At 42.7% G+C, this 24048-nt stretch overlaps 4 protein-coding genes across 6 annotated transcripts in view; 1 reads left to right on the forward strand and 3 right to left on the reverse strand.

The window, feature by feature from the left end:
* LOC4800636 (ankyrin repeat domain-containing protein 50) overlaps nucleotides 1-1620 on the forward strand; it is a 37039-nt gene extending 35419 nt beyond the window's left edge. Inside the window, exons 3-6 of one of the 2 annotated variants that reach the window (XM_015182966.2) lie at nucleotides 14-324; nucleotides 394-571; nucleotides 631-889; nucleotides 959-1620. In XM_015182966.2, the coding sequence (XP_015038452.2) occupies nucleotides 14-324; nucleotides 394-571; nucleotides 631-889; nucleotides 959-1142 (932 nt within the window). In that variant the 3' untranslated portion in view covers nucleotides 1143-1620. Of the gene's footprint in view, nucleotides 1-13; nucleotides 325-390; nucleotides 572-630; nucleotides 890-958 lie in introns of both variants that reach the window. The other variant, XM_001357836.4, reaches the window with a different exon arrangement.
* A 494-nt stretch (nucleotides 1621-2114) lies between these two features.
* Nucleotides 2115-4570, reverse strand: LOC4800637 (protein C12orf4 homolog). Its single transcript, XM_001357837.4, has 3 exons — nucleotides 4270-4570; nucleotides 2902-4210; nucleotides 2115-2841 (listed from the first exon to the last, which is right to left on the reverse strand). The coding sequence occupies exons 1-3, from the start codon at nucleotides 4448-4450 to the stop codon at nucleotides 2715-2717; spliced, it is 1617 nt and encodes a 538-aa protein (XP_001357874.3). The 5' UTR covers nucleotides 4451-4570; the 3' UTR covers nucleotides 2115-2714.
* A 1301-nt stretch (nucleotides 4571-5871) lies between these two features.
* Nucleotides 5872-11537, reverse strand: Hrb98DE (Heterogeneous nuclear ribonucleoprotein at 98DE). Of its 2 annotated transcripts, XM_002137012.4 has the most exons (6): nucleotides 11362-11536; nucleotides 10745-11219; nucleotides 8593-8786; nucleotides 8209-8518; nucleotides 7807-7901; nucleotides 5872-7282 (listed from the first exon to the last, which is right to left on the reverse strand). In XM_002137012.4, the coding sequence occupies exons 1-5, from the start codon at nucleotides 11410-11412 to the stop codon at nucleotides 7825-7827; spliced, it is 1107 nt and encodes a 368-aa protein (XP_002137048.2). In that variant the 5' UTR covers nucleotides 11413-11536; the 3' UTR covers nucleotides 5872-7282; nucleotides 7807-7824. The 2 variants fall into 2 exon arrangements, with proteins under 2 accessions (XP_002137048.2, XP_015038810.2); XM_015183324.2 differs by lacking the exon at nucleotides 7807-7901 and having other exon boundaries at nucleotides 11362-11537.
* A 3181-nt stretch (nucleotides 11538-14718) lies between these two features.
* Esp (Epidermal stripes and patches) lies at nucleotides 14719-24048 on the reverse strand. Its single transcript, XM_001357839.5, has 6 exons — nucleotides 23658-24048; nucleotides 17983-18369; nucleotides 16853-17100; nucleotides 16017-16788; nucleotides 15657-15959; nucleotides 14719-15595 (listed from the first exon to the last, which is right to left on the reverse strand). The coding sequence occupies exons 2-6, from the start codon at nucleotides 18125-18127 to the stop codon at nucleotides 15093-15095; spliced, it is 1971 nt and encodes a 656-aa protein (XP_001357876.3). The 5' UTR covers nucleotides 18128-18369; nucleotides 23658-24048; the 3' UTR covers nucleotides 14719-15092.

The raw sequence follows: 24048 nt of genomic DNA on the forward strand, positions 1-24048 counted from the left end.
CTACCGCCCCTAGACGATGCTAGTAATCCCAACGAACCCAAGTTCCATGCCCACGCCAGCATGCTGCGCTCCCCGGACCAGCCGCCGGCTCTGCCCCTGCACCAGAACCTGGCCCCCTATCCGGCCCACGCTTCCGCCTCGTCGGTCTGCTCGGCGGCCACCACGGCGACGGTGCACAACGGCAGCCAGCTGCACGTGCTCAACGCCTCCAGTTCCACGCACAGCTCGAACAACTTCTACCAGAACACCATGCAGTCGGACACGAGCAGTTTGCACAAGCGCAAGAGCGTCATCTCTAGTCAGTCCACGGGCAGCAGCAATGATGTGAGTACAGGCCACGTGGCCCATCGGCGATCTGCCTTCGAATCTAATGGGTTTTGTTCGTTGCAGCAGGCGCCGCTTACCTTCACACAGCAATTGCAGCGACAGAGCAAACTGAGCTCGCGGAACAATCTGATGGTCAATTCGAAGCATGCCTCTGGATCGGGTCACAAGTCCAGTGGCGGAGGCGGCGGCGGCGGTGGCCAGCGGCATTCACAGATGCTGCCCGATCTCAGCGAGCATCAGCTCGGTAAGAATATCAGAACCACAGAAACCACAAACGAATTTCATTCTTTATTCTGTGAATAGCTTCCAATATGACCAATGAGGCGGACATGTACGACATGGAGTGCATGTCGCCGCTGTACGCCACGCCACCGCATTCGCCCAGCAGCGAACTGAGCTCTCCCGGCCAGCTGCCGGGGCTGAATGCATTCGTGGATGACGACAGAGCCGGCACGAGCAGTGGCGCAGCCAAGGCCTCCCTGCCGGACAATCATTTTGCCCGAGACACGCACATGCGCATCATACTGGGAAATCTCAAGGAAAACCAGCCCAGTTCCTCTGGGTAAGTCAAGGGACGTACAAGCAATCCTCCACAACGAAAACTAATCCTTTTTGTGTCTCCCGAAAACAGCAAAAGCAAGCGCAGTGGTGTGTCCAGCAATCCGGCAATGAGGCTCATACGCAGCCGCTTCGATGCCGCCTCCCAGCTCATCCGACGCACCAACAACATACTCTCCTCCAGCAGCAACCAGGGCTCCTCCAGCATTGGCGTCAAGTCGGGCACCTTCCAGTGGCGCAAGGAGAGCCAAATGTAATGGGGGAAGCAGTCCTCCCTGCCGGACGAACATACTCAATCTTCAAAGTTATAATTCTAATTTATTTCATTTGTATCGTACTTTTGATGAAGTATTTGGTTTTTTTGTGATAGTTTCAATTTTAGTACACTTTTAATCTGTATTCTGATTTAACTAAAATATATGTAGGCATATACTATCCATACAGAACGTAGTCTAAGGCATGCGCCGAGTATCAAGCTAAAGAACCTTACATACAATATATAGAATACGATATTTCATCATAACCACCCTTTTGGCATGCAACTTGTAACTCGTAGTGGACTTTTTTCTTCAATGTAGGCAAGAAATCAATCGAAATTCAAATTCAAATAGAGACACGACACCACGACACGAATGTATACTGGCGGAGCACAGCCCTGTGCCCAGGATGTAATTATAAAGTATTTATTAACATTAACAAACAGAAGCAATAAATTATAGTTCGAGTTTAATATAATTTACGCTGTCTCAAGCCCCAGGATTGTGCTCATCTATAAGCAAACGGCAAACGGCTATAGCCATGTAATTTATTTAAACACTAATGATTTATGCTGCTTATGTCAATTCCTTGAAGCCCACAACCCAAGCGATATCGATATTCGCTCGCAGACAAAAGAAAAACACTCAATGCGGTCCGTTCCTGTACCTAAAACACTCGTCACTAATTTTATGTAATCCAAACCCCTCGTAAGCCGAACGAACAAACGAAATACGCATTATGGAATACCCTCTATGGAATACTATTTTCTGAGCCTATACTCCCATTACTGCAAAGCAGCGAAACAAACGATACACACCGCAGACAACGTACTTGGCTAAACACCAAATAAACCACAAAAGTTAAACAGCGAACACACAACAGAACACAGCATTGACGATGGAAACCTAATTAATTGTTAACGAAGAACCTTCAAATATAGTAATATACCGCAGAACACAGTTGTTTAGATATAAATACATATTATATATATATATATACATATATATTTCAAAAATGCATATTTACAAGTTACAGAACAGAGTTATTCAGTGAAACACCGTATTATAATAATCATTAAAGATAACCGAACACATACGACAGACAACACACACAACACACGGGCAGACAATGCATCAGCGATAGCTGGTGAGGGGTCTAAGAAACCAAAGATAAAGGATAAAAACCATTTGGAAGTAATATACACATGATACCTATACCTAACACATAACTGCATATACATCTAGTAAATGCCTACACACATATGTACTTACACATTGTACGAGCAGTAGTGTTGTAGTTTGGAAATTGAGAAACAAAAAACAAAAGGTTGCAATTGAATTATTGACAAAAATTGATACAGGAACATTTACACAAGAATTCTGAGTGTGTTAAATTTACGAGTAAACAACTTTTTGAGCGTGGCGACGAATACCGAAGCATATATAGGTACATACATACATATATATACATAAATATATAACTCTGAATCTGAATAAACTGTATATTCATACAAATAAACTAAAGTAGTCTTTTCTTCAATGTTCTTCGAGGAATGTTCTCTCGTACGCAGTCTACGACTTGCTGCTGGTGTCGACGAGTATCTTCGGATTGGCCACATGAAACACGCTGGGCACCATTCCCGCCAGCGTGGTGAACAGGCTCTCCGATATTTCATCCGGCAGTAACAATTGCAAAGTGCTGCAAAAGAGACAAACCAATTAATGCGAGGCTGGCGATCGATTAACACAAAGCACAGACCTTAGCTCGGCGCCGCCCCAGGACGCTGATTCAATCATGAATCCTTTGGCGCATTTGAAGACCAGCTCCGCGCGCCTGATGCACCACTGCACTGTCATGTCCTCGCTCATCTCGTGGCGCAAGAGAGCCGGTATCGTCAGCGTGGTGATGTCATGTCTGCTGGCTGTCTTCAGGATGTTCCTCAGGCCTAAAATCACCGGATGACGGGAGTTGATCTCGCTCGGACTGTTGATGGGCTCGTCCGAGATCAGGTGGAATATCACATGGGATTGAGACAAATTCGAGTGCTTTGTGATGAAGAAGTCTCCTGTTTTCAGTCGGGGCACGTGCTTTTTGGTGGGCGAGGGCGTGGCGCTGCCCTCGGCACTGCTGTTGCTGCTGGCAGTGCTCGGAGTGCTGTTCGAATCGGTGGTGCTGAGGCTGCGGATCTGCTTCTCGATCTTCTCCAGCTGAACGTCGATCTGCTCAAAGTGAAACTCTGTGGACCTGTTGGCGTTCTTAATGATATTCTTGTTGGCCTCGGCCTGAATGGATGGCGTCAGCACGACGACACCACACAGCGAGCTGGAATAGAGGCCCAGGGCCATGTTCAGGCCATTTAAGCTCTCCTCGGCATGCAGGGGACTGCATAGTTCTGTGACGTTTGCACTGAGAATGCGGATGTTGTGCATGTGCTTCAGCTGCGAGCCCAGATGTATGGTGAAGCTCTCCTCCATCGACGGCTGCTGAGACACGAACATCGAGGAGCGATTGCCCAGCGGCGTGGCCACCGGCGAGACCTGAAACATTTGGCTCACTTGACTCGTGATCCAGTCCCGGTATTCGTTCTTCTGGTGACCCATCTTCGCCTCCAGCTCCGACTCGTAGCGCTTGCGCACAAAGTTCTGGGTGGTGTACTGCTGTGCCAGCAGGTTGTTGATGTCCTCCGAGGTGGTGGTTATGTCCAGCTGATTGATCTGACTGTCCATCTCCTGCTGCTGGCTCGTGTTGAGCGTCTCCACCTCGCTGTCCATGTGCTCCGTCATTCCGGCTATTACTTTGGCGTAGGCTCGTTCCCGTTTGAGGATTTCCTCCAACGAAGAGGAGTGCACTAGCCGGTGGAAACTCTGCGCAAATATATCCTCGTCCCTGGGGCCTACACGATCGGCAAACTGCAGCAGCTCGTCCTTATACAGCCGCTCTGTGTCCCGCACTATGGCCTCCAAGTCGAGCTCTTCGTTGGCCGCCTGTCCGATTAGCTTCTCGGCGTAGTCGTCCAGGAACTTTTGGTGCTCAGTGTCGACAAATTCCTGCAGCTGGTTTTCCAAATCTACAACAGAGATCATGGATCTGTCACCCAATTCTGCCCGCATTTCGTGGAATACCTACTAATGTTCTCGTCCAGATACCGCATCATGGGATCCATTTGGTTGAGGAGCAGCGTCAGACACTCCTCCAGATTCTCCTGGTCGAAGGGGAATTTTATGTCCAGCTGGGCTACGCAGTCTTTGTTTTCATGGTCCTTGTAGTTGTACACAAAGGTCACAGTACGCGTGGCAGTAGAGTCCATGTCGGAATGCTTTCGAAGCCGTTCAAAACATTAAATTGTCAATTTACGCCCCCGGAAAAACAAAATTAGAGCGGCTAACAGCTGATTTTGCACGTCAGTGTGACCGCGGACTTATCGTTAAAATATACCGTCCGACCCTCAGAAATATACCAAAATATACCGTCCAATTTTAAAAATATACTGATTAACTCAAGCTCTATTATACATATTCCACGATTTTGATCTTCCATTGAATATTACTAGCTATATGGAACATTTAGACATGCCCACATAATTTTATCCAATTAAGGAGCCCATTTTCTAATTGACTGGTTTATTTTAAATACTCGCTTTTATTGCACTTTGCGTAAAAACAGGTTTTAGCGATAATGGTCAAAGAAAAAAAAAAACGAGAGAGTAGTCGTTCCTATTGTTAAATTTTGATCTTCCGTTGAATATTACCAGCTATATAGAACATTTAGCCATGCCCTCATATTTTTATCCGATTAGTGACCCAATTTTCTACTTAACTAGCCTATTCTAAATACTTGCTTTTATTGGATTTCTATATAGCGTTGAAAATTAAATTTAATAGATTGATGAAATTGATAAAAATATACCATTATATACCGTCGGCAAAATAGCAAAATGTGCTGTTAGGCGCAACATTGAGAAAGGCCATTTTTATTTAAATTCAAAAAGTGTATAATATTAAAACAAGTGCAAGTTGATTTTCAGTACTTCTTTATTATGGAAGGTAAAATAATAAAACAAAAAAAATATTCAAATACGTACAAAATTAGTCATACTTTCAGCCACCTCGCGGGGAACGAACTTGTACAGCTTTTCTTCCTCCTGAGGCTGCGCGTTGAACGAACATTCCCAGAAGCCAATCTGAAAATTACAACTTTTGTGCTGTTTTGGAAGGAGGAGACTTACCCCATGGGCCGGATCCCGGATCCCCCATCATCGAACTGCAAACAAAGGGTGGAGATGGTCCGTGGCTGCTTAGTAGCGCGGGCGGCCGTCTTTTCAGCGCTTCGCATTACTTTTCAGCCAACTTGCAACAAAAATTACAATAATACATAGTTGTAAATGTCATGATGTTACAGGAAGGGTGGGAAGAGCGTGAAATTGTGATAAACGAACGAAATATTGAAACCAGATTGAAATAGAGTGAATAGCAAGAAGAGTCGCAGTAAATGAAGTAGATGTGAAATGGCCCGCCCGACAACGAACGCTACGTTAAGAATTTGCTGGCTGCTTGCCTTTCTTCTCCTTCCTCGAATCTCTCGAAATCTCCTTCAATCCAACTTTCCAACTCTCAGACTTACACTTCTGCTCAGATAGATAGATCTCTGCTTCGCTCTGCTGTCGCGCTGCTGCTCTGCTACAACGTTTCAAATATATACACAAAAACTACAAAAAACTTTAGCTAAACATTATTTTTTTGTTTGTTTTTTTTTGGGTTTTTTCTTTTCGAATTTACATCATTCATTTGCTGTATATACTTATGTATTTTCGAATCTTGTATTTCGCTACATTAATGTGTAAAATTTCGTTAATTATAATTGCGCTGACCTCAGACGACAACTGCATACAGACTGATTTCTAAAAGGTAGATTACATTTAATTGTTGCTTGATTAAAACTAAACATTGGAGATAAGTTAGTTCCATGTCGTCACTTATGCGTACAAGAAAGCTAAGATATTCCTCCGAACGGTTACGGTTACGGTTAGGGTTACGATTAAGGTTGGGTTCGGTTCGGTTCAGCAGTTCGCTTGAAACTGAATGTGGTGTGTGGTACTCGTAAACGTACACGTGAATTAACGCTAAGGCGGAGTGCGGCAGGGGCAGCTGTGAAGGATGGATTGCCATTGCCGCCGCGCCGCAACGCACACTCTACTCGTTTAAGATTATGACAACTTAAGCCTAGTGAAAGTCGTAAAATGTAATACATATTTTCATAAGTTTGTTTTGTGTGTGTTCTGCGCACTGATTATCAGAAATGTTTGGCGGCAGGCCACAGCACAGATTGCTACATACTCGAAATTGTACAAATAATGAGGCCTCTCGGCTGCCGCCTTGAAGTTTTACATAGCTGATTGCATTTATGGGTAAGGTAAAGACGGTAAAGAGATGGTAAAAAATTGTGTAGATTGGATATACAAATGTTCGCTTGTACGCGCTTTTCATCTAATTTACAATGTTACTTATACTGGTTGTTGTTCTTGTTGTTGTTGTTGCATTGTTGCTACAAATGGTTTGAATTTAAGTAAGTATATATTTCTATGGGGTATTGGATTGTTTAGATGCGTCTCATAGAAGGTAATCAATCAATCATCAAGTGCAATAAGCATTAGTGAATCGAAGCGAATCGAATCGAATCGAATCGAATCCTGGCCAGCTGCTGTGTACGTGTACTGCTGGTTGTTGTGTGTGTGCATGCTGTGTGTGTGCGACTCGACTCGACTCGACTCTCTCTGAATAATGCCTTGTCTGATATTCAATCTGTGCCCTCTGTAATCAATCGATGCACACACACTGCTGCTCTGCTCTGTACTTGTACTTGTACTGCTGCACTGATCTCACATTCTCATCTCATCTCATTCTTTTCTCTTTCTGAACTGCTCTTCTCCTGCTCTGCTCTCCTTTCCTCAGCCTCATCCTCATCCTCATCCACTTCTCTGCTCTGCACTGATCCTGATTACTCTCTTCTCTTCTCTGTCATGTTTTGGTATGGTTTGTGGTGCTCGGAAAACTTCTTCATACTTCTTCATACTCATTGAATTGCGTATCGTTTACTTGACTGTGACTTTTGGGTTTATACTGAGCGACTTCTAATTTATCACCTATAAAATGTCGATAAATGAGAAACGTTATTTAAAACAGGTTGTATACGAAGAGAATTCTTAATTGCTGGTTTTTGGTATTGGTAATGGTAATGGTATTGGTATTGGTTTTCTTTGCTAAATACGTTTACAAAATAAAATAAAAATAGTATACAAGTCTTAATTAATGTTCATATACATCGGCTGATTGCTTGGTTGGTGGTTTCGTTTCGTTTCGTTTTAGGAAAAACAAAATGTTGCTTGGTTTTCAGGTTTGCGTTTTCAGTCCCAAATTCTTTTACAAACTACCAAAGAAATGGCGATAATTTAAAAGGCCTACTCGCTATGTTGATAAAAACAAACAAAAGAACAGATACACGTTTGTAGAATCAAACGAAGGGTTAATGGATTGATTGGCCATGGATTGGATAGTATTAGTTGTTGGTTGGTTGCTTGGTTGCTTGTTAATCGACCGACTTTTACTTCACTTTACTTTACTTTACTTTCGTAAGCCATAACTAAGTAAACAGATAATGGTGTCTCACCTCGTCTGGTATTCTCCCTCAATATCTGCGGCTGTTGCCGCCACCGCTATTGAAGCCCTGATTGTTGCCGCCATAGTTGCCTTGGTTGCCACCGCCTAAAAGAAAACCCAGATCACATAAGATCGTGTAAGCATTCTCCACTAATTACTTTGCTGATCATCTCATCCGCCAGACGGACTACACGAAATACAACTAAAACCGTAACGAGGCTCTATTCGCATCACATAGCGAAGGCCAACGTCCGTTTATCTCACAGTACAGTGTTTATTTTTTGTTTTTTCTTAAAGCTAACTGCCAAACTCTATCGATGTTCTAACAGTTAGGTGTCAGGGTATTGTGTGGTAAATCTCTCAAGTGCGTCTATTTGTTTTAACATGATTCATTCGGTACGATTTCTCTCACCTGCTTTGTTGCCGAAGTTTCCGCCTCCTTGGTAGGGCTGCATGCGGTTGTTGTTGAAGTTGCCACCGCGCTGGGGACCGCCGCTGTAGCTCTGTTGGTAGCCGCCGAAATCGTTGCCCCCACCGCCGTTGCCCCAATTGGAGCCGCCGCCACCGTAGCTGCTGCCGCCATTGCCATTGTCCCAGGGACCCATGTTGTTGCCTCCCCAGCCGCTGTTGCCGCCGCCTCCATAGCCGCCGCCGCCAAAGTTGTTGTTGCCGCCCCAGTTATCATTGCCCCCACGGTTACCACCCCAATTACCGCCGCCATTCTGCACAAAATATCCATACATACGTCAGTCAATTTATAATGCAATTAGAAAGTGGATTTAATCGAATCACTTACCCAATTACCGCCGCCATTCTGATTGCCGTAGCTGCCGCCACCGCCGCCCATGTTGGATCCACGGCTTCCGCCCCCACGACCGCCCTGACCGCGACACCCACCACCGCCGCCGCCGCCGCCTCCCATCTCGTTCTGCTTGGGCAGGGCCTTCTTCACGTCCACCATTTTGCCATTCAGCTGATGTTGCTTTTGCACTGAAAATAGTCGAGTGAGAGTGAACCCCAATTAGTATTTGATTAGCAATTGATTAGGCAATCAATCCTCCATCCGAGAACTGGGAAGGAGTGTGCCAAATACTCTTTCATCGCTGATGCACGCAAGCACCAGCAACAATGATATAATACTGGCTGGATTTTCATTTTACAGTCATGAAACGCCGCACAGACACATCAAACATTGCTATGCGGAGCTGGGACTGTGTATTGAATGGATTGGACATCAAGTACCATACGGAGATCGATTTATATGAGTGTAACGAGGCTGCGTGTTACACTGAATAGTGATTTGGTTTACATTCGCATAACATAGCTTAGCCGACGCTTTCATTCATCTCACAGCGTTTAAAAAGAAACTATTCAGGCGTGGGGATCAAGCCAGATAGTTTGTCAGTACTGTGTACCCTTGAAGGGTTGTTCTGATGTTTTAATGGGTCATTTTTATGATTTCAATGTAAGGGACTGTGTCAAATACTCTTTCATCGCTGATGCACGCAAGCACCAGTAACAATGATATAATACTGGCTGGGTTTTCATTTTACAGTCATGAAACGCCGCACAGACACATCAAACATTGCTATGCGGAGCTGGGACTGTGTATTGAATGGATTGGACATCAAGTACCTTATAGAGATAGATTTGTATGAGTGTAACGAGGCTGCGTGTTACACTGAATAGTGATTTGGTTTACATTCGCATAACATAGCTTAGCCGACGCTTTCATTCATCTCACAGCGTTTAAAAAGAAACTATTCAGGCGTGGGGATCAAGCCAATTAGTTTGTCAGTACTGTGCAGGCCAAAAAGGGGATGGTTCTCGAGGTTGTAGACTTACAGGGTGTCTAGTAAACACAGATATAATTTCATAGGGAGTGTGCCAAATACTCTTTCATCGCTGATGCACGAAAACATCAGCAACAGTGATATAATACTGGCTGGGATTTCATTTTACAGTCATGAAACGCCGCACAGACACATCAAACATTGCTATGCGGAGCTGGGACTGTGTATCGAATGGATTGGGCATCAAGTACCATATGGAGATCGATTTATATGAGTGTAACGAGGCTGCGTGTTACACTGAATAGTGATTTGGTTTACATTCGCATAACATAGCTTAGCCGACGCTATCATTCATCTCACAGCGTTTAAAAAGAAACTATTCAGGCGTGGGGATCATGCCAGATAGTTTGTCAGTACTGTGTGCCCTTGAAGGGTGGTTCTGGAGATTCAAAGGGTCATTTACAGTGTATGTGGTAGGTATAGTGTGCCAAATACTCTTTCATCGCTGATGCATGGAAGCACCAACAACAATGATATAATACTGGCTGGGATTTCATTTTACAGTCATGAAACGCCGCACAGACACATCAAACATTGCTATGCGGAGCTGGGACTGTGAAGAATATGGGTCTAGATTACATTGTAACGAGGCTGCGTGTTACACTAAATAGTGTTTGATTTACATTCGCATAACATAGCTTAGCCGACGCTATCATTCGTCTCACAGCGTTTAAAAAGAAACTATTCAGGCGTGGGGATCAAGCCAGACAGTTTGTCAGTACTGTGTACCCTTGAAGGGTTGTTCTGATGTTTCATAGGGTCATTTACAGTGTATGTGGTAGGTATAGTGTGCCAAATACTCTTTCATCGCTGATGCATGGAAGCACCAGCAACAATGATATAATACTGGCTGGGATTTCATCTTACAGTCATGAAACGCCGCACAGACACATCAAACATTGCTATGCGGAGCTGGGACTGTGAAGAACATGGAATGATGATGATATTGTAACGATGAGGGTGGATTGTTCTAGCTTGAGGCTGTTGTGTATCAACTTCACATACAGGGTGGATGGCTAACAGCCCTTACATTGAAAATTTTCCGGGTGTGCCTGCTGCTTAGTATACAGAATGAAAAGATGCCTTTCTACTTACACACAACTTTGTCCACGGGATCGTAGTCATCGAATTCAACGAAGGCAAAGCCACGCTTCTTGCCAGTCTCCTTGTCCATGACAATATTGATGTCCACAATGCTGCCAAAGTGCTGGAAGTAGTCGCGCAGACTCTGCTCATCATGGTCGTCCTTGAGGGCGCCGACAAACAGCTTCTTGACGGTGGCCCCGGCATTGGGCGAATCAATATCCTGACGTGGCACTGCACGCTTGGGCTCGACCACACGTCCGTCAATCTTGTGCGGACGGGCCTTCTGGGCCTCGTCAATCATGGTCGAGTGCGAATAGGTGATGAAGCCAAAACCACGCGACCGCTTGGTACGTGGATCCTTCATGACCACCACATCGACAATTTGTCCCCATTTCTCGAAATGCGCCTTCAAGTTATCATCGGTGGTGCGGTAGTCCAGACCACCAATGAACAGTTTACGCATATGCTCCGGCTCAGTAATATCCTAGGAACATAGGCAAATTATTGATTTTTTCACGGTCAGACATAACCTCTCTCCCTCGCTTGGAGGCACATGCGTAATTTTCAAAATGGCGTCCGCCGAGACACGCACTGAAAAATCTCAACTCCTGCAAATATCTACTTACATCATCGTGGCCGTTGGAGTTTCCGTTCTGATTATCGTTATGGCCGCCCATTTCGACTATTTTTAACGTTTAAAATGCTCCACTTATATTTATTTACACGAAAAATTCACAGCTCACTCACACAGGCGTCGGCGTTGGAAAAAAGTGTGACCGCGGACTTATCGATAACAGGAATATAACTAAATATACCGTCACATTCTAAAAATATACCGTAAATATACTGACCAACTCAAGTTTTATTACACATATTCCTCGTTTTTGATATTCCGTCGAATATTACTAGCTATATGAAGCATTTAGCCCTGCCCACATAATTTTATTAGATTGATGAATCAATTTTCTAATTTACTGGTGTATTCTGTATACTTGCTTTTATTGCATTTTGCGCAAAAAAAGGTTTAAACGAAAAAGTTCAAAAGTTGAAAAAATTAGTTATCAGTGTGACCGCGCATTTATCGTTAAAATATACCGTCCGACCATCAGAAATGTAACAAAATATACCGTCACATTCTAAAAATATACCGTAAATATACTGGTATTTGAAAACGTGATGCGTGTATAGGCCTTTGTGCACCCTATTTCATTAATTTTATATGAAGATCTAACGTAATTTATTAAGACCTTTTCTCAAATTGATATGTTTTTGACTTATTCATGTGTATTACTAGTATCTTGTATAAATTTATGTCGATCCTGATACCTACTAAGCTTTGGAAGACAAACGTATTCAAAATTCTATAACATCCATTTCCCCCAGGGTATGTGTGCATGGAGCTAGCAGCATGTTTGTGTATGGAATGAGACTCATTGTTGCAATAGCGAAACTGCGGCGAATCGGGTATTGCCTATATTTCAAGCTATATAGCTTTGCCCACTTAGCATTATCCCATAGATGAATACATTTTCTACAAGATTGCATCTTTTAATTACCTTAATGTATTTTATTTTGACTAAAATACGGTTTTCAAGTAAATGTTGCTGCAACTTTTGGAATGCGCAACATTTTTGTATGGAATGAGACTCATTGTTGCTAAAGCGAATTGGGGCGAAATGCGGCGAACTGCGGCGAATTCAAATTCCTCATATTCTTTGTTCCGTTGAATAATACTACCTATATGGAAGATTTAGCCATGCCCACTTAATTTTGTACGATTGATGAATCAATTCTATACATGATTGGCTTATTCGAAATACTTGCATTTGTTGGATTTTTATATAACATTGAAAATTAAATTAATAGATGACAAAAATACCATTTAGCACTAAAAAACACCACATGGTAGCGCGGCGAAAACCAGTATTTCTACAGTATGACCCTCAGAACAGCACCAAAATATACGGTCTCATTTGAAAATTATACCGAGTGGTGCGCGCCAAATCTAATTTTTTTGAATGTGAGCGACAAGGATTTAAATGTTGTCAACCGGGCCTTTATCTATGCCCACATAATTTTATACGATTAATGAATCAATTTTCTACACAATTGGTTAGTTTTTAGTCCTTGCTTTTATTGTATTTTGACTAAAACACGGTTTTCAAGTAAATGTTGCCGCAACATTGTGTATGGAATGGGACTCATTGTTGCTAAAGCGAAACTGCGGCGAACTGCGGCGAATTCAAATTCCTCATATTCTTTGTTCCGTTGAATAATACTATCTATATGGAAGATTTAGCCATGCCCACTTAATTTTGTACGATTGATGAATCAATTCTATACATGATTGGCCTATTCGAAATACTTGCATTTATTGGATTTTTGTATAACATTGAAAATTAAATTTCAAATTGACAAAAATACCATTTAGCACTAAAAAACACCACATGGGATCGCGGCGAAAACCAGTTTTTACAATATGACCCTCAGAACAGCACCGAAATATACCGTAAATATACTGACGAATTCAAGTTCTATTTTACATATTCCTCGTTATTGATGTTCCGTGGAATATTACCTCTGCCCCCATACCCGGCTGGCGGAGACAAAGTTAAGGATGAAAGCTTATAGAAGTTTCTGTACCTCATGTAAATTAAAACATGGCGTGGCCTTGACTATACAGAAATCGAAATGCGCGCCAAATAATCGATTAGCTGTTTGTGAGTGGTAACTCTGGCAGCTTACCAAACAAAGTCGACAGGTGTCGCCTTATTACCACATCCGTTACGTTTGAATATCAATTTGAATCAAGCCTGAATGGCGGTATACCATCCAATACCATCCAAGGGCCAATTATAGCCAAACAACATTCTGAATCGCTCCAGCTCCTGAACATGATCATCTCGTTCCCGATAAATGCAATCTAAGTCGGATGACTATACAACCGTAATACGTGCTTTTATCTCCTCCATTCCTTCCCCTGGCCTTAGAGCTAGCGACTTTTGAACTTTTTTTCTATGTTTGGTTTTAATTGAGACTAGGAATTTTAATAGTGGACTTTGTCTAATTTTCTGCTTAACGACGCTGCTTGATTCTTAGGCATTTCCAGATGGCCAAGCAAATTTGTTGTGAGTCTACAGTTTTGGTTGAGCTGAGTGATGTTTTCCGCATGAATGTTGGCAACCTACTGAAAAATATAGAAAATAATATTCAAAGGGATCGGATAATCATAGACACAGAGTACATTGGGGTAGAAAATTGATCTACGATTATCTGGGAGGATTAATATTTCGTAGTACTGAAATACACTAGAATGGCACATCCATTCTTCATAAAGCAGCTCTGTTAGGTGTATATAGTCATCAGATTTAAATTATAATTGTTCAAAACCCACAAGCAGCATAAGAACTTCGTTGGAAATACCTTCAAAATAGATAATTTTCTTATCTTCGCAGTAGGCTGTGTCTATAGTTTTCCGAAAACTTTACATCGTACATTCGTAGGGAACACACGACCAACAAAAAACTGAAGCTAAAAACCAATACACATACATATTGTATTGTTGCAAACAAAATTTACTTTTTGTATTCTTGATTTCGTATATTTTGTTAAAGAATGGAGAGGTCTCGATGTCCCAAACGACCAGTGAACGCATACATAATGTGGATGAACAGTTCAGGCCGTAGCAACATCAAGAACCAACATCCCAAATACAGCTTCAAGCAAGTGGCCAGAAAATCAAGTAGTCTATGGAAGAAGATGTGCGAGTACGACAAGTCTTTGTGGCATGTATATGCGTCCGTGGCTATGATCCAATATAAAGAAAGGATGAGCGTTTGGCAATCACAACAGCGCCCGAAACCAGAAGATCTGATGTCTCCCACACAGTCTCCACAGTCTCAAGTTTATCGTCGTCGATCTCTGCGTTTGGCCAATAGACTGAACAATTGTCACTCGTAAAGAAGTTACATAAATGTTTTGGATGTTATTTAGAGTTCCTGGCAGTCTTACCAGATGATTAAATTTTAATAGTTTCAAAAAATACAAATGAGAAACGATTTCAAAAGGGTACTCTCAACTGAGTTCTAGCACTAACCAACAGCAAAGGGACTTTCTGGGACTATTTAAATTTTTTAATGTCAAATTCAAAATGAATAATTAATTTGATCGTTTAATTCATTCAAAGCCGAATCTAAAGGTAAAGTTAATTACAGTAACTATTTGGTTGACTTACAATTTCTAATAGTGTTTGTGCTTTGGCTAATACTAAAGAAAGTTTCGTATGAACTATTTACAATACCATAAATAACTACGCTAGTAATTTGAACTAATCTAAATGTATCACGTATTTGCGAGCTCAGGCCGTCTCCGAGCGCTTCTGTGTGTAGTTTCGCTCCTTGAGCAGATCGTCCAGTTGCTGCTCCTGGTAATAGACAACGAACTGTGCCGCGGACACTTGCTCGAAGATGGCGCAAATGCTCGGCTTCAGGTTGTAGAAGAAGAGCAGCTGTCCCCGCTGATTGAAGTCGCTGATCAGGGAGTCGATGACAGTCGCTGTGGTAAAGTCGGCCCCATAGACATGCGAGGCATCGATGACGACGGGCACATTCTGCCGCATGGACTGTTTGTTGACCAGATTCCTGACATAGTCCACGGACGGAAAGATCAGGCATCGATCCGGCGTGATCATCATGTAGTCCATGCCCGATTGAGTGGTCAGCAGCTCTGTGGAGAGTTTAGGACGCGCCGCATGATACAGTATGAAGATGACGTTCAGGCCGACGCCGATGAGAATGCCCCATTCCAGTGGCAGCACCAGACAGGCAACGAAAGTGCCCACACCGGGCACCAGATCGCTTTCTGCAAAAATTTCCATGTTACATTAGACGTTTAATCTTCTTTAATCTTCACATGTACTTACTCTTCGATCGCCACATGGGCTTGACCACCTTGACTTCGATCATGAACACCACTGCCGCTATGATGATGGCAGCTAGTGTGGGACGCGGTATGAAGTAAAAGTACGGAGTGAGGAAGAGCAGAGCAATCATAACCAGACCGCCAGAATATATATTGCTGAGTGGGGTGCGGACGCCGCTGGCATTGTTGACAGCCCCACGACTCAGAGCTCCGGTTCCCGGGAATCCCTGCACAAAGGAGTTGAAGATGTTGGCCGTACCTATGGCAATCAGCTCCTGGGAAGCGTCCACCGACTTGCCATTGGCTGAAAGAGTTTGCATTAAAAAAGATCCCAGGACCTTAGAAAGTGCGGATCACTTACCGAAGGCCTTGCAGATGGCAATGTTCTCCATCAGCGAGATCAGAGGGATCACTATCAGGCCGGAGCCCATGCTGTGTACCATCTCCACGAAGTTCTCGGCAGCGCCATGGCTTGTCTCGTTGGCACTCAGCGAGGTGGGAGGCCACTGTACGCTGGGCAGGCCGGGCGGAATGTCGCCGACCACCCGGAATGGAGCACCGTGCTCCTCACTGTGCAGAAGGTAGCCCATCAGGCAGCAGACTACCACCAGAATGGCATTGCGCGCTGTGCCCACAATCCAGAGTACTTTGTTCACAACCCTCTGTAAGGAGGAGCACTGCTCCTCATCGTCGGGTCCGATGCGGCAGGAGGAGAGGGAGCGCATCAGGAGCAGGACCACAATGCAGGTGAGTCCCAAAACTGTGTCGCCGGCTCGTGTGTGCTCGATGTTGTGGAAGACCTGCGTCCAGATCTCCACGAACGTGTTGCCCTTGGCGGTGATGCCCAGCACACTTTGGATCTGGGAGGTGAGAATGATGAGGGAGACGGCGGAGGTGAAGCCGGACGAGACCGGCCCCGAGACGAAGTCAATGAGGAACCCCAGCCCAAAGAGTCCCATCAGCAGCTCCACAATCCCCGACAGCAGACACAGCAGCACCGACTTTTGCCACGATCCCTGGGCCACTTGGAAAGTCAGCAGTGCTACAATGGCCGAGGGACCCATTGGCACATCCTTACAGCTGCCCAGAAATATGTACACAAAGCATCCCAAGAAGGAGGCATACAGACCGTACTAAGAAGGCAAATAAACAGGGATTAGATCATTCTTAAAAGAAGTTCCGACAAAGATTACTCACGGCTACTGGGAGTCCTGCTATTCCCGCATAGGCCAGTGCCTGGGGAATCACCGTCAGACCCACGGTTATGCCCGCCACCAGATCTCCGACTGCATCCTGGCTGCTGTAACGCGGCAGCCACCCAAGAATGGGCAGTTTTTTGTGCAGGGTCTTGCGGTTGAAGGTCCTTCTGCTGCACTCCTGCAGCCAGCTCTTGGTGCACTCCACCGTACTCCGCGAGGGCTTCACCTTCTTGCCGTCCTCGGTCACTGAAGGGTCAAACAGAGAGAGAGAGAGAGAGAGAGAGAGCAGAGGTTAACGAGAGGTCTTTCTAGCCGGAATTTGCAAGCCATGGCGAAAAAAAACCAACAATGAAATCGTACTTGTTGCATATTTTTGTTATTTTCTGGCAAGTCGTTGGCTTCACTTACGACTGTGATTCATAATCACGTACTACAGAGCACCTTTTACTATCTGCCCCACTCTACATAGTATATCTCATCTGTTCATTCCCATTTATTATTTAATTGTATTTTTTTTTTGTTTTTTTTTTCTATAGTTCTCCATGATCTCCGAGAATTTCATTGTCAAGGTCTCTGGGCGGCATTTATCGGGTGAGAAAACGTGGAAAACAATTGGATGTAACAAACGGCACGTTTCGTATGTCTAAGGCAAAAAAAAAATTGCATTTCCCTGGGAAAAAATTCCTTTCATTGGAATTTAGAATTTTAATAGCTGCCCGATAAGGAACTAATCACAACATCTTTAGCTAATGGTTCCAATTTTATTTTTTATTAAATAATTTGCATAACAATTTGTTTTTATTTTTTTGTAATCACAGAAAATTATTGTAAATTTGATAGGTTTTTTAAAAAACCTTTACAACAATTTAAATGACCAAAATTGTTCAATTACTTTAATTTGTTTTCACAGTAAATCACTAGTCAATGAATGAAAACCTCTCGAATCACTCTAATAATTCTGTACAATTTCGTGTACAAAATCTCATAGATTATTAATCAATTTATATAAATTACAGAACCAATCATCCACAATTTCCTATTTAAAAAGATTATTTCACATATAAACCAAATAAACTTATATCTTCAGACACACTTTTCTATTAGGAGGTATTTTTTAGTAAAACTCACATATGAACTCCTTGGATCCTTGAGTTCCCACACTGTTGTTGCTGCCTCCATTCTGTTCGCTGAGGTTGGTATGGATGCTGATTGTTGAGCACTTGAATCCATCGTTTAAGTAGACGTGGTCCGAAGCAGGATTGGACTTCATCATTCCGGGTATTAGTGTGCGAAGGGGAGTTCCCACAAATGAAACAAAGACTGCCGACAAACTTGCAGTTAATTATAGTCCCAGTTACGTATAAAAACCTCAAAAACAAAGGCTGCTCTGGGGGCTGACAGCAGGTGAAACTTCTACGAGTGCCGCCTCCGACAATAAAGTTTATACGATCCAACAGAAGCACGCGCCGCCTGGTACTGGCGGAGTCAGAGGTGTTGCATCTGTATATTGGATGCCTGGTGGGTGCGGAGGGGGGTACGATTATTAAGTAACTTTTTCTAGACGCACTGAATCTGTCTCGGAAATGCTCGGTCGGCTCGGCTCTGCTCTTCACACGGCAACGTTTCGAACGAAACTGTTTTGTACTTGATCCGAACCTTGTCTTTTATAAAAATCAAAACTTTGTTTTCGCTGTTGTCTCGTTGTGTCGTCATCGTCGTTATCGTTTCTCACTATAATATCCGAGTCGATTCGGGTCTCAAACTAAGTTTTTGTTTGGGTTTGGGTTTGGGAAGCCGCACCTGATCGTCGTTTTACCTACAATAATCGTGGATGTGCGTTAAACAGATAATCAACCATAAGAAAAATGGACATGGAAAAAGGCAGCAGACAGTAGGCAGCAGGGAGTAGGGAGCAAGGGTGAGACCCAAAAATGATATAAGGTTCGGTTCCCATTGCGTGTTTTCCACTCCGCTTTGCGGCACTAAGTGCTCGAATTTCAGATTTTCGGTTGAATGGAAAGGAAGTTGTAAATTCTTTTCGTATTAGTCCGCAATTATTTGTGTGGCTCGGCAATTTTCGAGACAATTTCCCAACACGTGAGCGTTTGTCACTTGTCTTATTTTGTTTTGTTATTTTCTCTCATATTTCTGAAAAAATTCAATGGAAAGTTACCCAAAACACACACGAGGCGTGGGAGGAGTCAGAGACACAGAGATTTTTTGGGGTGTTTCTTGAGTTTTTGTTTTTTAAAATTTTCCATTCATTGGAGTGCATTTCATTTGAGTCATTTCTTTGTCTTTCAAACGAGTTCTAGTCGGGGGATTACCATGGAGGATGGAGCAGATCAGTCTGCCAAGTGTTAACTTCTTCAAACCAGATTCGACTGGATCGCTCTGCTTCTGCTGCTGCTGCACACCAAATCACTCTATAAATGCGTGATGATTGGGTCTTACATATAGAAATTACAGGTATACATATGAAGAGACAAGTGCTCGTACCTGGGTTTTGGCTTAGTTTCTTTTGTCTCCGTACTTCGACTGGTAGGGGGTTCATTTTCTTGGAAATTTGTAAGCCGGGCTGGAAATCAGCCCAGCCTTTAATGTAGGTAGCCCTTTTGGAAAGCATTTACATTTTGCATCAGTTTTTAAATTTTTACATGCGCAACAGAATTTGCACCAGGATTGCCTGCTCCTCTATCGAACAATATTTCATGACTACAGCGTTTTCCACTCAATCCACTCCAAGCAAAGCCACCTGCCATCGATGCCGCATCAACAATTAATTGTTTACCTCGGAAATATTAGTCGCAGGCATTCTAAACATTTTCGAGATGAACTTGACACTTTGAGAAAGAATGGGGTTGGACCCTCTTCTCTAGATATGGCCAAGGCGCAAACAAAAGCCGATACCAAAAAATGTCATGGATAAATAAATACATAGACATAGAGCCGTATAATATTAAAATGCTGCTTTCGGTGACAGCTTGGGGTCGACGCGGTTTCCAAGGGAAATGCGAGAATTGAGGCTAAACATAAAATGTGCCTTAATATTTTTGTAAATATTTAGATATCAATTTGTAAATGCATTTCAGATCGACCCCAATGTGATTTCAAAAGGTTGTCGCATAACGATGGGGAAAACTAGAAAAAATGCATATTTAATAGTAGTTTTAGGTGGAAACTTTCTATGGACCTCGGGTCGGGGAGTTATTTATAGGCCGTTTAGCTGAAGTTGATTGGGTTTGTTCGTGTTATTTTCATAAATTATGGCGATAAAATTGCTAATTTATGGCATTTGTTGAGGCATTGCACTTGGAATTCAAGATGAACATCAAAATTCAAACAGACATTGCCAAAAAGCTTCCTAGACAGCCACTGAAGCTGTGACAGATGGAATTATTTAAATTAATTGAAACGGGCTTCATATGATAAAAGGCCATAAATATCATTGTCTTTAGAGTCTGGCCAAGTTCAGAGACGAATCGGCAAGCGTACCGTTTCGGTCTCTGCTACCCAGTATATTGTGAGGTGTTTGAGGATGGTAGATCGAGTGGTGGTAAAGATTTCGGAAACACAGATCTAAACCTAAAAGGAAAGAAACACAGATCCTTCGATCCAATGCCAGCTATAGATATTGTATGTTCCCTACATCATTCAGTCCATTGTAGTTTTTATCAAAGACTTTTAACTTCATCTTTCCCTTCCTAAAACTTTACTGAGTATCCCCTTAGTCGAATGACACACCTTCCCCACTGTCTTACACGTTTTAAAAAAGATTCGGGGCTTTTTTGTTTATTGTGGTTTGTTGTTGTTGTGCATTTCGTTTCCTAAACGCAGTCCAATGACTTGAATACGATTCGAGTGTCATCAGTCAGCTGGCCGTAGTTTATTGGCCAAAACATATTTATTTACTTAGAAAGAGACGTCAAGACGCCGGCAACAGGTTTCCCTCCATTCATTGAGATCCCAGATCTTGATGGAGAGGCAAAGGCAAAAACGTAGAGGTATATCCCGCCGGTTGATGAAGTTTCAGCTGATTTTGGATGTTGTCAAACAAGCTGGCGCCCGAGATAATGCCATGAATGCTCAAGTTATTCGAATAAAACGAGTACTCCTCATATACATAATCGAACACTCTAAATGCTTTTTCCTTTGTTTTGTTTTATTTTTAACTATTATTTTGAGAGACTGAGAGAGAGAGAGAGGCAGACAGCGGGGGTGTGGTGGGCGTTTTATTCAATTTGTGTTAATTGCATTTCAGTTGAAGCTTCCCCCTAACGTAATAATTGTACCGGTACTCGAATTTAATTAAAGTTTACTTACACGAATTTACGTATATGTCGGTAACTTTTTTTGAGACTGCCCCAGACAGGTGTGCAACAGAGTTGTGCCCTCAAAGTGGTTTCCAAAAAATACATATATGTTATTCAGAAAGGAAGCTACAGACCGATCGGTGTCACAATTGAGACTAAATTTATAAAATAAGCCGTAAAAACTCCTGAAGTATCTTCAACATCCCAACAATTTACAAGCTAATATTTAGCATATTTTTTGTAGAGAAAACCGTAATCACATTATTATCCGGCTAATAAACCGAACTATGACTAACAGGAAGTTATACACTTAATGGCCAACTACAATTGTTTGGTGGTTTTGTTTACTTTTTTCCCACTTTTTTCGAGCGTTTGGCTTACGGCCCAAATTACAGGCCCAATTGCAAAATATATTTCACATCCCTGAAAAATTTCCACAAGGGGCGTAGCTCAGGCAGAGCGACTGGGCGTGGCTGATTACCCTGTAATTTGTACAGAGCCCAGCAATCTGTGAGCTGTCGTCCAATCTAATGAGATTTGCTTCCGATCTTCCAGCCGTTTCTAGACTTTTTATGGTCGAAAGCTGTAATTGGTAACACATCATTGGAGCCGGTGGGAAGCAGGGTTTTCGGGGGATGCAAGCATGTGTGGCTTATCATGTGAAAATTACGTATACGCTATGGCAGCCTGCTCTACAGCGATAGACACGTGCCAGCTGTGCTCTGGGCCCCGCATTCAGGTGCATTTTAGTTGATTTTTATAGCAAGATTAAGTCGTTACGTACATACTTTATTGAGGTATTGAGGAATTTATTTTGCACATATTTTCAAGTGCGAATGTAATATAATACACTGTCTATAAATTGGAACAAAATTACTAATTCAAAATTGATAATTTCCTTGATCGAAAATTGGTTTCTCTGTTCTCTGTTTAGGTAACAAAGTTTGCCGCCACTTTAGATGCCATATTTCAGTTTTATTTTCAATTTCCGAAAGTGTTCTCATTTAAATGGTCGTAAAGTAAATTGCGGAACGTGACTGTAAAAGTTTTGGTAATAATTTGAAAGCCTGAATAAGTGGATGCCGGCTTTTAAATGTGACTTATGCTGATGTCCACAGCTGTGTCGATAATTCTTCTGCTGAAAATTGTGCTAAAAACCAAGTCCACAATGCCCCCAAAATATTGAGTTCCCTTTTGGACAGTGCTACGTGAATGGCTCAATTGTTAATGTTCAAAGCATGCCAATGGGGCTCTGACTAAATATGGATCGTTTATTTTCGTATTTCCTATACTCAGAATTTAAGGGATCCTCCACAAAAACAATCAGTCATCAATTTTTGGTCAAACGCAGGTCAAGCTAACTTTGAACAAATCGCTCAAGTCTTTCTAAAAGGGGTTTCATAATCTGTTTCCAACTCCGTCTGAGTTATCTTATAAGGCAGGTCCCAAGTGGGATGTCTGCTGCCGGCTTCTGTTTGATTTGATTTGAATATTTATGAATTTATTGTTTTGATGCGGCGGATTTCGGGTTTGTGATAATTTTGCGATTTTTATGCAAAACGCGTTTCACTCTCCGCCGATTACGCAGCAAAGAAAACCACAACTTGAATCAGTGCGGATTCTTATCTATCCCATAAAGATCAAACATTAAAATAACTTAAGACGTTGTCATTGAGGTTTTTATGTCTTTTGTTGCATGCAGGCGACGGCGACGCCTTTGTCTGAGACTAAAAAACTACCTAGAACCAGTTTCAACAGCTACTATCCATTATCACACGAGGCGACAGTGCGTTTCAGAATATTTGGGAGGGCTCTAATAAAGGGGGTTTCTCTGGGACCCTCATTTAGTCACTTGATTTTGCATGGTATATAAACGAAATGCGACTGCATCTTTGGCTTAAACGTTAGTTAATCGACCACTTTAGGAAATCTACGCTTTGAGCACGTTCATGGGGTTCCGTCACGTAATCTAATTAATTTCCCCGGCCGCGTGCAAATAGTTCTCGAATAGTCACCACGTAACATAAGGTATTCTTTTAAGTGCAGAGTTTAGTAAGAGCAGTAAAATGTACACAATAATATTTTTGGCTTTGGTTTAGACGAGTTTCCGTAGTGATCTTCAATGATTCATTTAATTGACACCTCATTGAGAGGATTATAAAATTAGCACATTTTATGCTGTCTTTCAATGCGAATTAGCATGTGGCTTCGGCTTTGAGGGAGTCATAAACATTTTGGTAATCGGTTAACGTTAAAAGTTAATCGACCATTCAAATTGCGTCAATTGGAAGGCTAAAAAAAGTTGCGAAAAAGCAGAAGATCGCCAAAATATATTTACAACTTTCGAAATGGGAATTTCCCTTACGGTCGCTGTCTCTGTCTTGTTTCTGTGGCTGTCCCTGGCTTTTATCTGAGGCTGTATCCATGGCTCTGCCTCTATCTGTACGATATAGAGTCTGATGTCATATCTGAAATATCTCATGGGCTTACCCCTTGGGAGCGGTGATGGGGGCGTGGATACCCCCAATTACAGTTGGAATGCCAGCTGCTGTGGTTTTTTCCCTCTATTCAGTTGTGGCCCAAACGTTTTATTGTTTCGCCTCGATCAAATGACACCGGAAACGCGATTCCATTGACTTTGGCCCGCGTCAAACTTTAGTTTTCTAGCGCATTCTAATATAAGTTTATTGAATATTTATGTGCGCACACTATTTCGAATAGTATTTTTGGCACTCGCCTAATTCTTATGCAAATGCACTAAGACCTCACACACAAACACGCGCACACACTCTCACTCGCTTCCGATGCAGGTCGATCTTCGTTCTGTCTTCGTTTCCTTTTCTTTGCGGTCTCTTTCGCGCAACCGCTGAGACCCAGCCAG

The sequence above is a fragment of the Drosophila pseudoobscura genome, chromosome 2 (assembly GCF_009870125.1).
Source record: "Drosophila pseudoobscura strain MV-25-SWS-2005 chromosome 2, UCI_Dpse_MV25, whole genome shotgun sequence".
NCBI classification, from domain to species: domain Eukaryota; kingdom Metazoa; phylum Arthropoda; class Insecta; order Diptera; family Drosophilidae; genus Drosophila; species Drosophila pseudoobscura.

Excerpts from the sequence above, each read along its gene's own strand:
- Hrb98DE (XM_015183324.2), bottom strand. The coding sequence starts at position 11,412 with ATGGGCGGCCATAACGATAATCAGAACGGAAACTCCAACGGCCACGAT. Across the intron at positions 11,220-11,361 it reads ACTCCAACGGCCACGATGAT|GATATTACTGAGCCGGAGCA; the intron begins GTAAGTAGATAT and ends CTATGTTCCTAG. Across the intron at positions 8,519-8,592 it reads AGAATGGCGGCGGTAATTGG|AATGGCGGCGGTAATTGGGG; the intron begins GTAAGTGATTCG and ends TATTTTGTGCAG.
- LOC4800637 (XM_001357837.4), bottom strand. The coding sequence starts at position 4,450 with ATGGACTCTACTGCCACGCGTACTGTGACCTTTGTGTACAACTACAAG. Across the intron at positions 4,211-4,269 it reads GTATCTGGACGAGAACATTA|ATTTGGAAAACCAGCTGCAG; the intron begins GTAGGTATTCCA and ends TCTCTGTTGTAG. Across the intron at positions 2,842-2,901 it reads TGGGGCGGCGCCGAGCTAAG|CACTTTGCAATTGTTACTGC; the intron begins GTCTGTGCTTTG and ends TCTCTTTTGCAG.
- Esp (XM_001357839.5), bottom strand. The coding sequence starts at position 18,127 with ATGATGAAGTCCAATCCTGCTTCGGACCACGTCTACTTAAACGATGGA. Across the intron at positions 17,101-17,982 it reads AGGATCCAAGGAGTTCATAT|TGACCGAGGACGGCAAGAAG; the intron begins GTGAGTTTTACT and ends TTGACCCTTCAG. Across the intron at positions 15,596-15,656 it reads GCCCATGTGGCGATCGAAGA|AAAGCGATCTGGTGCCCGGT; the intron begins GTAAGTACATGT and ends AAATTTTTGCAG.